The sequence below is a fragment of the Trachemys scripta genome, chromosome 16, assembly GCF_013100865.1.
Source record: "Trachemys scripta elegans isolate TJP31775 chromosome 16, CAS_Tse_1.0, whole genome shotgun sequence".
Lineage (NCBI taxonomy): Eukaryota > Metazoa > Chordata > Testudines > Emydidae > Trachemys > Trachemys scripta.
Genome location: NC_048313.1, coordinates 10,393,718 through 10,404,382, shown reverse-complemented (window position 1 = coordinate 10,404,382; position 10,665 = coordinate 10,393,718). Strand labels below are relative to the sequence as shown.

The 10,665-nt window shown below is 56.1% G+C and overlaps 1 protein-coding gene across 1 annotated transcript in view; it reads left to right on the top strand.

Annotated features, from left to right (window-relative positions):
- Positions 1-2,861: 2,861 nt before the first annotated feature.
- INTS3 (integrator complex subunit 3) overlaps positions 2,862-10,665 on the top strand; it is a 63,982-nt gene continuing 56,178 nt past the window's right edge. The window contains exon 1 of the mRNA XM_034792095.1: positions 2,862-3,113. Coding sequence (XP_034647986.1) covers positions 3,015-3,113 — 99 coding nt within the window. The 5' untranslated portion in view covers positions 2,862-3,014. The remainder of the gene's footprint in view (positions 3,114-10,665) is intronic.

The window sequence follows — 10,665 nt, the reverse complement described above, 5'->3', positions numbered from 1 at the left end:
CCAGAGCCTGTGGCCCACAGCAGGGTCTCTTGGGGGGGCCCGGGGCTGTAGGGTGAGCCGGGAAGGAAGTAACTTTGCCAGCCATGGGCCCCTGACCCCAGGCAGAGAAGAGCCACCCGCTGACCCCCGTGACAATGGCAGGAAGCCTGGAACCGAGCTGGGGGGATGGGCTGGGGGCTGTGATCCTTACAGCTGCCATGGGGGAGCGATTGGGGGGCATGATTCCAGAGCCAGACTTTTGCTCCCACTGCAGTTTGCATCACAGCCAGGCCGGGGTCCTGTGTGGGGCAGGGAGAGGCAATGAACAGCCCACTCCAGGAATTGCCCTGATGGAGCATGGCTGGGGCGGGCATCCTGGGCAAGGGGGACCCTGCCTGGGATCGTGCTGTGACTGGGCCCTCCTGGGACATGACGTCCACCGGGCACTGGGGCCTCCTGGGATGTGGCCCCAGGCAAACTGCAGCGTCCAGCCTTCCAGGCCCAGGAAGACAGGCACGGCCCCTGACCAGACTGGCAGCTTCTGCACGTCTCCGGAGCTGAGCAGCCCAGGCTGGGCACGGCAGGCTCCCCTCACGCACGGCCCAAGTGCAGGGGGCTTGGTCTCCGTGGCCCAGGCAGCCTCTGGCCTCTCTGCGGAGGTGGCTGGCAAAGGGGCCAGTTAGCACCAGCCGTGATGGTGGTTCATGTGACATGGGCGCTTTGCCCCCCAGGAACGGGGCTGAGACCCACACGGGGCTACCAAGCGGCTGCCAGACAGGCCTGACTTTCAGCCTCTATGGGCCTGTTGCGAACGGGCCTGGAGGTGGGGCGCTGCACCCTGGTACCCCGTTCCCTCCCCCCCCCCCCCCGAACAGCTGTCACTCAGGCACTTGTGGTCAGATCTCCCTCACGCCTTCGCTGTCCCTAAGCCCCCTCGAAGTCCCCCTGGGCCTGGGCCTGGGCCTGGGTCTGGGCCTGGCAGGGACCCAGCGCCGCCCGCCCAGCGGATCGGGTTTATCACCCCGGCTGTGGTGCTCTCTGCTGTGCCCGGCTTCCTCCCGCACCGAGCTGTTCACTTCCCTTTCTGGCGCCCACTTCCCTGCACTCCTGTAGCTGGTCAGCGCTGGGACGGAGGGGAGGGGAGGCGGCTAGTGAATCTGTGGAACGAGTTCTGTGCAAAACGGGCTCGGCTGGCTACCCTGGGAGGGATCCAGCGGGATCCAGCCTTTCGCTCTGCAGCTTCTGTGCCGTGCCAGTAGCCCTGCTGGGGGCAGCCCTACGGCCTGTGAGGCCACAGACCTGTGGCTATGGTGAAGAGCTGCAGGGGAGGGTCAATGGGGTGAGGGAGAGCAGAACCCTATATGGGCAGAGCCCTGTATGGACGGGGGGACAGGGGGTCACTGCAGAGCCCCAGGGAGGGGGAGGGGTGTCAGTGCAGAGCCCTGGCCTGTATGGACGGGGGGACAGGGGGTCACTGCAGAGCCCCAGGGAGGGGGAGGGGTGTCAGTGCAGAGCCCTGGCCTGTATGGACGGGGGGACAGGGGGTCACTGCAGAGCCCCGGTGGGGGGAGGCAGAGTCTGGGGGAGGGGGGTTAGTGCAGAGCCCTGGGGCGGGCAGTGCAGAGCCCTGTATGGATGGGGGACAGGGGGTCACTGCAGAGCCCGGGGGGGGGGATGTTGGTGCAGAGCCCTGTATGAATGGGGGGGGTCAGTGCAGAGCCCAGGAGTGGCCAGGCAGAGTCCGGAGGGGGGGAGGGGGTGTCGGTGCAGAGCCCGGGGGCGGGGAGGGTCAGCGTAGGGTGACCAGACAGCAAGTATGAAAAATCGGGGCAGGGGTGGGGGGTAATAGGCGCCTATATCAGACAAAGCCCCAGATCTCGGGACACCTGGTCACCGGTGCAGAGCGCTGCAGGGTGGACAGGACTGGGGGGCCAGGCGTGCTGACCATGGAGCAGGGAGACAGGGGCATAAATCATACAACGCCCTGCACGCGGCGGGTGGGGAGCGGTAAATCATACAGCGCCGTGCACGCGGCGGGGGGGGGGGAAGGTAAATCGTACAGCGCCGTGCACGCGGCGGGGGGGAAGGTAAATCGTACAGCGCCGTGCACGCGGCGGGGGGGAAGGTAAATCGTACAGCGCCGTGCACGCGGCGGGGGGGAAGGTAAATCGTACAGCGCCGTGCACGTGGCGGGGGGGGCGGTAAATCGTACAGCGCCCTGCACTCGGCGGGGGGGGGTAAATCGTACAGCGCCGTGCACGCGGCGGGGGGGAAGGTAAATCGTACAGCGCCGTGCACGCGGCGGGGGGGAAGGTAAATCGTACAGCGCCGTGCACGCGGCGGGGGGGAAGGTAAATCGTACAGCGCCGTGCACGCGGCGCAGGGGGGCGCGCGCTGCGCTGCGCGGGGAGGGGAGGGGTGGGGGAGGGGCGCTCAGACTCCCGGCCTCGCGCTTCTCCCGGCCCCAGCCTAGTAGGGCGAGACGCTCCAGCCCTACGGAAACCCCGCCCCCTCCCTCCCTATTGGCCAGCCAGCTGTGACGGGCCGTTGGGGCGGAGCCACCTTCCTCGCCTGTCGCTCGGGGGCCTCTCCCCGCTGCCATTGGCCGGCGAGGGGCGGAGGGGGCGGGTCCTTCCGGCGCGTGAGCCGCTTCCTCCTCCGCCCCCCCGCCTGTCGCTCCCAGTGACTTCCGGTCTGTGCTGCTGGGTGGGGGGTGTGGAGGCGCCTGCTCCCCCCTCCCCGCGGGTACAGAGCCCCCCCCTTGGTCCCCTCAGAGGAGACAGCCCCCCCCCCCCGGGGGGCGGGACCCCCCCCCCCGCCGCCCCGGCCCCCCCCCCCCGTCCCCCAGCCCCCCCCCCCGCCCTCCCTGCAGGTGCCAGGCAGGTGCTGGGAGGAGTCTCGGGGGGGAGAGAGGAGCCCCCCCCATCCCATCCCCCTGGGGGGGAGACGGGGCAGCCCCCGTGGAGCCCTCGCCCCCCTTGGGGAAGAGCTGTGTGGCCCCGGGGTGTGAGTGACGGGGGAGCCCCTGCCCCGCCATGGAGAAGGGGAAGGGGGGAGCAGCAGCAGCAGGAGGAGGAGGAGGAGGGAAGTTGCTGCTCTCCACCATCCTGGATGCCAAGGATGAGTTAGAGGAGGTAGGTGCACGTGGGAGGGGGGCTGTAAGGGGTGGGACGGAGGCTGGGGCAAGGAGCTGGCCAGGGGGCGTGCTGGATGGGGGGCTGTAAGGGGTGGGACGGAGGCTGGGGCAAGGACCTGGCCAGGGGGCGTGCTGGATGGGGGGCTGTAAGGGGTGGGACGGAGGCTGGGGCAAGGAGCTGGCCAGGGGGCGTGCTGGATGGGGGGCTGTAAGGGGTGGGACGGAGGCTGGGGCAAGGAGTTGGCCAGGGGGCGTGCTGGATGGGGGGCTGTAACAGGTGGGACGGAGGCTGGGGCAAGGAGCTGGCCAGGGGGGATGCTGGAGAGGGGCTGTAAGGGGTGGGACGGAGGCTGGGGCAAGGAGCTGGCCAGGGGGCGTGCTGGATGGGGGGCTGTAAGGGGTGGGACGGAGGCTGGGGCAAGGAGCTGGCCAGGGGGGCGTGTTGGACGGGGGGCTGTAAGGGGGGGGACGGAGACTGGGGCAAGGACCTGGCCAGGGGGGGTGCTGGGGGGGGGGCTATAAGGGGTGGGACGGAGGCTGGGGCAAGAAGCTGACATGGGGACACACTGCGCTAGGACAGGGTGGTTCTCACTCTCCAATGTACTTCCACCTGCCTCAGCTTTTCCTTGAAGAGAGAGGCAGCTCGTAGTAAGGTGCAATCTGAAGCCAGTGTGTATTTTCGTAAAGCTCCCTCGATTTTGTCTCCATTACACTGGAGGGCAAGCGGCAGCATGTTGGCCTGCTAATGTTCCCCATGGGCAAGTGGTTCTTCACTTCGTCTTCGGTTTCTCCACCTTCATTGGCGGCAGGCCCTGCTGCTTCATGTGTGGGCATTTTGGAGGTGCAAGTGTGGAACAGGATCACAAAGTTTGCTTCGGATTTCAGCATTGACAGGATTCCTCATCTTTTCTTTCTGATAACAGGAAAACGGTGTCATTCTGGAACGCATTTCTACTGACTGCCAAAGCATTTTGGAGCCCTGGCAGGACCCAGGATATGAGACCTTGAAATCATGTCATTCTGCTTATTGTCTTTTTTCTCCACTATGGATAGGTAGTCAGAGAAGGATTGGGAGTCAAGTCTTTTGGGATCTGTTCCTGGTGCTGAGGCATTGGAGTATAGTGGTCAGAACAGCTGAACAGGTTCTGGGTTTTATTCCTGGCTCTTCTTTCAGACTTTCTGCCTGACCTTGGGCAAGTAATCTCCTGTACCTCAGTTTACTCATCGGTAATGTGGATAACTATTATTGTACCTGTCTCACATGGGTGTTAATGTTCATAAAGCATTTTGAGATCCTCTGAAAGAAGCTATTGTAGGGTGAAGTACTATCACTTTAGTTGTGACTTGATTTGAGTGGCTAATGTCTCATGAACTACTGGACTTGCAGAGCCAGCTTTTATTTACCATGAGCCGGAAGCAAATGTATTCGGGACTGTTGAAACAGTGCCCGCTAAAATCCTATTGGAAATCAAGTAGAAAAGAAAGACCCAAAGGTATTTGGAATTACTTGGTCTCAAGGTCTGATATATATCAACCTGCTGGGCCTGGAAACTCCCATACCATTGGCAAAACTCTCAATTGTCCCAGTGTATTTTTGGTACTAGTCCAGGTCTGAATAAAACATCCCAGTCCTCAGAGAAATGCCACTTTGTGTGCCTGTCAGAGCTGAAAACTCAAATTCTCCTTGAAACCTCGCCAAGTACTCTCTCCGGGGCTTGTCTGGAATCCGTGTAGCACTATTATTTAGTGTTCTGTAGTGCCTCTTCTCCGTGGATCTCAGGGCACTACAACTCTCAAACCTTGCCTATCCAGTGAGGTAGGTATTGCTCTTTTACAGCTGGGGAAATTGAGACACGGACAGATGAAGTGACTTGTTCAAGGTCATAAAGTTGGGTAAGGACCAAAACTAGGAAGAGAATCCAGAAGTCCTGACAAATGGTCCCCTGCTTTCACTGTTAGGAATCTCTCCTTTGTGCATGTACTTTAAATCACTAAAGCAGTTAAAGGGTCACCAACCTGAATTCTAGTCAGTTTGTAAGAAATTAGTTAAAAATAATGTCAGCTATTACACCTGCTCCTGAGTCCCCCAGCCAGTTTTAGTGGTTTTACTGTCACATTTGCATGTTTTAAAAAAATCCTCTTCCATGCAGAGCCATGCAAGACTCCCACAAATGGGGAAACTGACTATAGGGGGGGAACTGTCAAATGCCCCAAGTGAACATAGTGGCAAACTCAAGAGAAGTGTCTTTTCTAATCTTCTCCTTATAACAATGTGAGATGCGGATTATGACAGCAATAGGTTAAGCCGAGGATTGGTGTTTAAAGTGACAATGTTCCTCCAAAACATATTACATATGGTATCGTCAACTAAAACTCAGAGAGAGAGCTGACCTCTTGCCAGCCTGCGGTGAGTTCTGATAAAGGAAACCGAGCTCATCACTGGGCTGCATGCTTGTAAAGTTGCTTTAAGGTCGGGGTAACATCTTTCTTTTAGACTAACCATTTAGCCACTCTTCAAGTTTGTGTGTCTCCTATTTATTGTGACAGGTGGTTGCACTCTCTGTCTTAACTCTCACCTCCCTAGACCCCGTGTTAGAAATCTGCAAAACGGCAGCTCCTGCTGAGAGAGAAATACCCAGACCCTTTCTCTGCTATGGAGATACTGAAACTGGGTGTGTGTGGTGGGGGAGGGGTGCGTATATACGCGCACACACACTTGTGTATGTGCATTTTTTTTTCTATAGCTAAAGAAATTACTGTTCTAATACTGATTCCGCAGTTCCTCCAATGTGTATAGTCACGTCCCCGGTGACCCAGCAGGGTAGAGAATAACTATGTGAGGATTAGAGGGGTAGCCGGGTTAGTCTGGATCTGTAAAAAGCGACAGAGAGTCCTGTGGCACCTTATAGACTAACAGACGCATTGAAGCATAAGCATGTGTCTGCTGAAGTGGGTATTCACCCACGAAAGCTTATGCTCCAATACGTCTGTTAGTCTATAAGGTGCCACAGGACCCTCTGTCGCTTTTTATGTGCGGATTGATCCCTAAGGTGTAACCATATCTGTTGCCATTTTCTTTAAGATTGATCCCTTAGAATTAGCTGCTATATATATTTGTTGTTTTAGTGTCTGGACAGCAGTGCTAGTCCTCAAAAATATTCATGGATTTTAAAGCCAGAAGGGTCCACTGTGTTCATATGGCCTGATCTCTTGCGTAGCAGAGACCACGGAATTTCAGTCGGTGAATCCTGCACTGGAGGGAATTATTCTTCCTACCGTATAAGTGACATTGTCAAGCCCAGTGACTTGGGGTTGAACTGAGTGTACTGTTAGAAAGTCAATCGGTCTCCATTTAAAGACTGAGTGATGATGAGCTTACACGCTCCTTTGGGAACCTGCACTGTTAACATTGTCCTACTTGCAGTGTGAATTTTTCTGACTTCAGTTTGTGCTCACTGGATCTTGTTCTGCCTTTGCAAATAATGGAAATGAGTCTACTTGAGATCTGGGCTTTCAAATTCTTTTGGTCCTCTCTGATAGTTCTGTAGATCAGCCCTGAAAAAAGCCTTACTGAAAAGCAGGGTTACCCTTCTGCACTTGTTGACCCATGCGTGTTCATTTGCATCACCCTAGAAGGCAGACTGTGAAATGGAGATGTTCCCCTTTGCCAATCGCTTCCTCCTCATTCATGTTAGCGGGCGGGGGGGCTGTCACTAGCCAGTGCCATAGTCAGCCTGGCAGATTTGTATTTTAAAGTGGTGCTAATCCAGAAGTGATTGTGTAGAAATAACCCCTTCAGATCCTTCATATCAGCTCCTGGAGTCGCATCTGCCAGCTTTCCCTGGCACAAACAAGTCATTATCCCGTCCGCTCTGCGGGAGAGTGAGACCGGGTCCTTTTGTCTCACTTCTCACAGGTGGAGTAGGTGGCTGTGTTCCAGTTGCAGGTCTCTTGTCAGTGGTGCTGGCAGAGCCAGAAACATTCCAGCTGGGGCTTCAGATCCTGCCTTGAGTTTGTGGCACTGGTAGTTTGAATGATTGGGCCAAGTGACAAGGGGCACATCTCCCCTGGAAGGCAATGCACCTGTTTATGCCAGGGCTTAACCTACAGCTTACACAGCAAAACGCTGGGCTGGAGAGACAAGAACCTTAACTGCAGTGAAGCCACCTCTCCACTACAGGCTAGGGGGGACCCTGCAGGGTCATTTTTATACTCGGGCTGTAGCTACACTGGCAACAGTGGGAACCGGGTTTGCCCCCCTGCACAATAGCAGCAGCAGAAGCTGTAGCATATACAGTCCTTGGGTGGGCTTAAGGTTTTTAGTCACCATGTCACAAAACCCTGCTTGGGGTGGATTTAGGTGGGGGGGTGGGGTGCTGGTGGTAATGTCTGAGCGTTGTCTGCTACAGCTTTTCCCGTTGTCTGTGGAGCTGCCCTGCTGGGGCCATTGGAGACCTGTCTCGTTCTCTAACTCCACATCATTCCTGTTCCACTGCTCAGACTCTTCCTAATTCTCAGTCACCGACCCGCTGATCAGGCCCGACCTGCACTACAAAAATAGCCATGTTGTGAACATGGTTGTAGCTAAAACGTGGCTGCTCCTTTTCTGTGTGAACAGGAAAGAAACGCATTAACCGTATCCTAGTGTAGGTAGGACGTGGTTTCCGAAGGGTGGTCATAACGTGTGTGGTTCTGTGTACGTAGGCAAGAATAAAGGATGGTTGACCATGGTGGTTCTTGTAGTGTGGACAGGGCATAACCCAGCACCAGCTCTTCCCCTCTAATGTCTGCCTGGTTACTGCAGACGTGCGCTCGGAAGGGTCTGTTGTCCTCGTGGCACATGCCTGGAGCCCCTCAGGTGAAGTCCGTGAGAGGCCCTGCACGTGCACTGGGAGGTGAGGCACCACCTACAGTTCTTACCCAGTGCTAGCTGGAAACGCTGGCTTGAAATGACAGCACGCCGGCCTCCGGACGTTCACGGCCAACCCACCCAGAGACGTCAGTCGGTTGGTGCTATGGGAGGGTTAACTTGCAAAAATCCAATTAAAATAACCCCTGTGGATTTCTCGAGGTCGAGTGAAAGCTCTTGCCGCTCATGCCTAGACTTCTCCCTCTTGCACTGTTATAACTTAGCAACGGCAAGTAGGTCTTATTAGGCCATTCCAGTGCAGTGCCTTGTTCGGGAGGGAAGGGAATCGGGTTTGGTTCTGATCGGTGGCAGCTGTCTGGGGTGCTGCAGAGCCAGCGTGCTCTCTCCTTCCCTCATCCCCCCTCCAGCCCAGTGCACGTAGTGATTCTGTGGGTGTGTCTACACTACACGCTAGGCCTGGGGCTGTGACCCAGGCTTGTGGACTTGGTGTTTCCAAGCCCCTGCTTGAGTTTCCGCACTGCATTATGAATTTGGGTTTACAGGGCTGGAGCCATGTGTCACAGCTGTGCTAACACATCCATACTGCACTAAGCAGCTCTCCTGACTCAGCTTGGGGCGTGGCCTGCATCCACACTGCAAAATGACAGGGCTTGGACCTGAGTCACAACAGGACTCGGGCTCTGACCCACCCCCTGGCAGGTCCTGAGTGCTTTCGGGTGAGTAGCCAGAAGGGGGGCTTGGGCTCAGTGGGCAGTGTAGGTACACCCTGAGTGGCTCCAGAATGGGACCCATCTGTCCCCTCAGTCAGAGCGATGGTCCACTGACAAACATCCTCCCCCTCAGAACCCTGCTCTGGGGCCTTGTGCGACAGTTGGGAGCGCTTAGCCTGGCTTTGTGCAGAATGAATCCTGCACCTCCCATGGACAAGCCCCCGTAGAAAGCCTCCACTTGAGAACACCCCCAATGTCCTCAGGACAATCTCGTCATCTCTCTAAAGAGCCACCCCCAGAAGAAACAGGCCTCTCTGTTGCCAAGGCAGGGTTCATTGGCTCTGCTTAGGTGCCATTTACCAGACTTACTGAGCCTTGTTCACCCCAAAGTCTCTGCTTTTCCGATGTTCCTAGCACCTTGCTGGCTGACCTGCTCCTTTCCCATGGCAGAGTCGTGCACACGGCTTGAGAAACTGAAGGCACTTACAAGCCAGTGTTCTGAGTTCACTAGATGCTGCCTTGGTCGGATGTTTGTCCCTTTCCCCAGTGCTGGCTCCGTTCTGTTGTTAAGCATTATTTGAGCACTAGGAAAATAGTTTCACGTACTATCCTGCTCCCACTTCCCTGGCTAGTTCTTGCGGTTTTACAATCACATTTTTGCTCTATTTTAAAATGCTTTCCTCTCCCGTGTTGCTGTATACAAGACCCACAGCAGCAAAGGAACTGGCTGGCTGACTGGCTGACTACAGAGGAAAAGTGAAGTGGCTGTGCACCCAACGCTGTCAAATGCACAAAGTGAAGTGAAATCACTTGTCGTGATTTTCAGCAAGTCACAGAAGTTCCAGCGGAATCATCATACTTTAAGTTGACGTTCTCCCTTGAGCCACAGTAGATCTGTAAGGCCTTTTCACATCGCCTCTCACTCCAATACCAGCGTGAGTGCCATCCAAGTGCCTGTCTTGGTGATTAGCCAGAGCTGCTGCACTAGACGTGCAGAAACTGTCATGACGCACGTACCAGCCAAGTGCCAAATGCTCCTGCCCTCTGTTTACCACGGAACAAACAAATGTTTTACTTGCTCACCCCAAGCAGTCTGCTCCTTTTCATGAGTAGGCAGGTGAGTGGGGCTTGGCAGGCTGGGGACGGCCTCAGAGAAGGATGGTGCTCTGGGTGTGAGGCACTGGCATTGGACTTGGAAGAGCCAAATTCCATTCCTGTCTTTGCCACAAACTCCCAAAGTGACCTTGGGCAAATCACTTAACATCTCCGTTCCCCAACTTCAAAATGGTGACAGTGGTGCTCTCTTCTGTGCCCCCTCGCCCTGTCTTGTCTATTGAGAGTGTAAACATTTCTCCTGAGGGACTGTCTCTGATGGTCTTCACTGGGCCCAGCGCGGGGCCCCCCTGCTCTTGGCTGAGGCTCGTGCTGCTGTAACACAAAGAAGAGACGTAACCGCAGTGCTTGGAGCAGCATACAGCCCACTGGAACAAAAGTCCTGAGTGTCATTCAGTGTTGTGAGCCGTTGGCAGTGGTGGTGTGTATGTATTTATTTGTATTTCAGTCATGTCTGCAGGCCCCAATCCAGGGACAGGGCCCCGTTGTAGTAGCTGATGCACCACCCGTGAGAAGCCAGTCCTCGGCTGTTGTCATAGAAGACAGCTGTGCTTCTAGAAGAGCTTGTTGTGCATGGAGAGGACATGAGCAGCTGACAGCACCCTGGGAGTGCACGTGTCTGATATGCTGTCTTAGTCAGACTCTGCTCCAAAGTTCCCATCAGGGTTTTGCAGTGGCAAATGAACAGTTTTGCCATGTGCTGTGCATTCTGCCTTTGTGTCCCTCTCGCTGTCATTGCATTAGCTGGGACATCCGCATGAAAACATCTGCTCCGGCGGTTTCTTCGCACCTGAAGCTACTTACGAAGTTAGTAATTCAAACGGAAGGCCTTGGACTCCAGCACCTGGCCCGAGCGC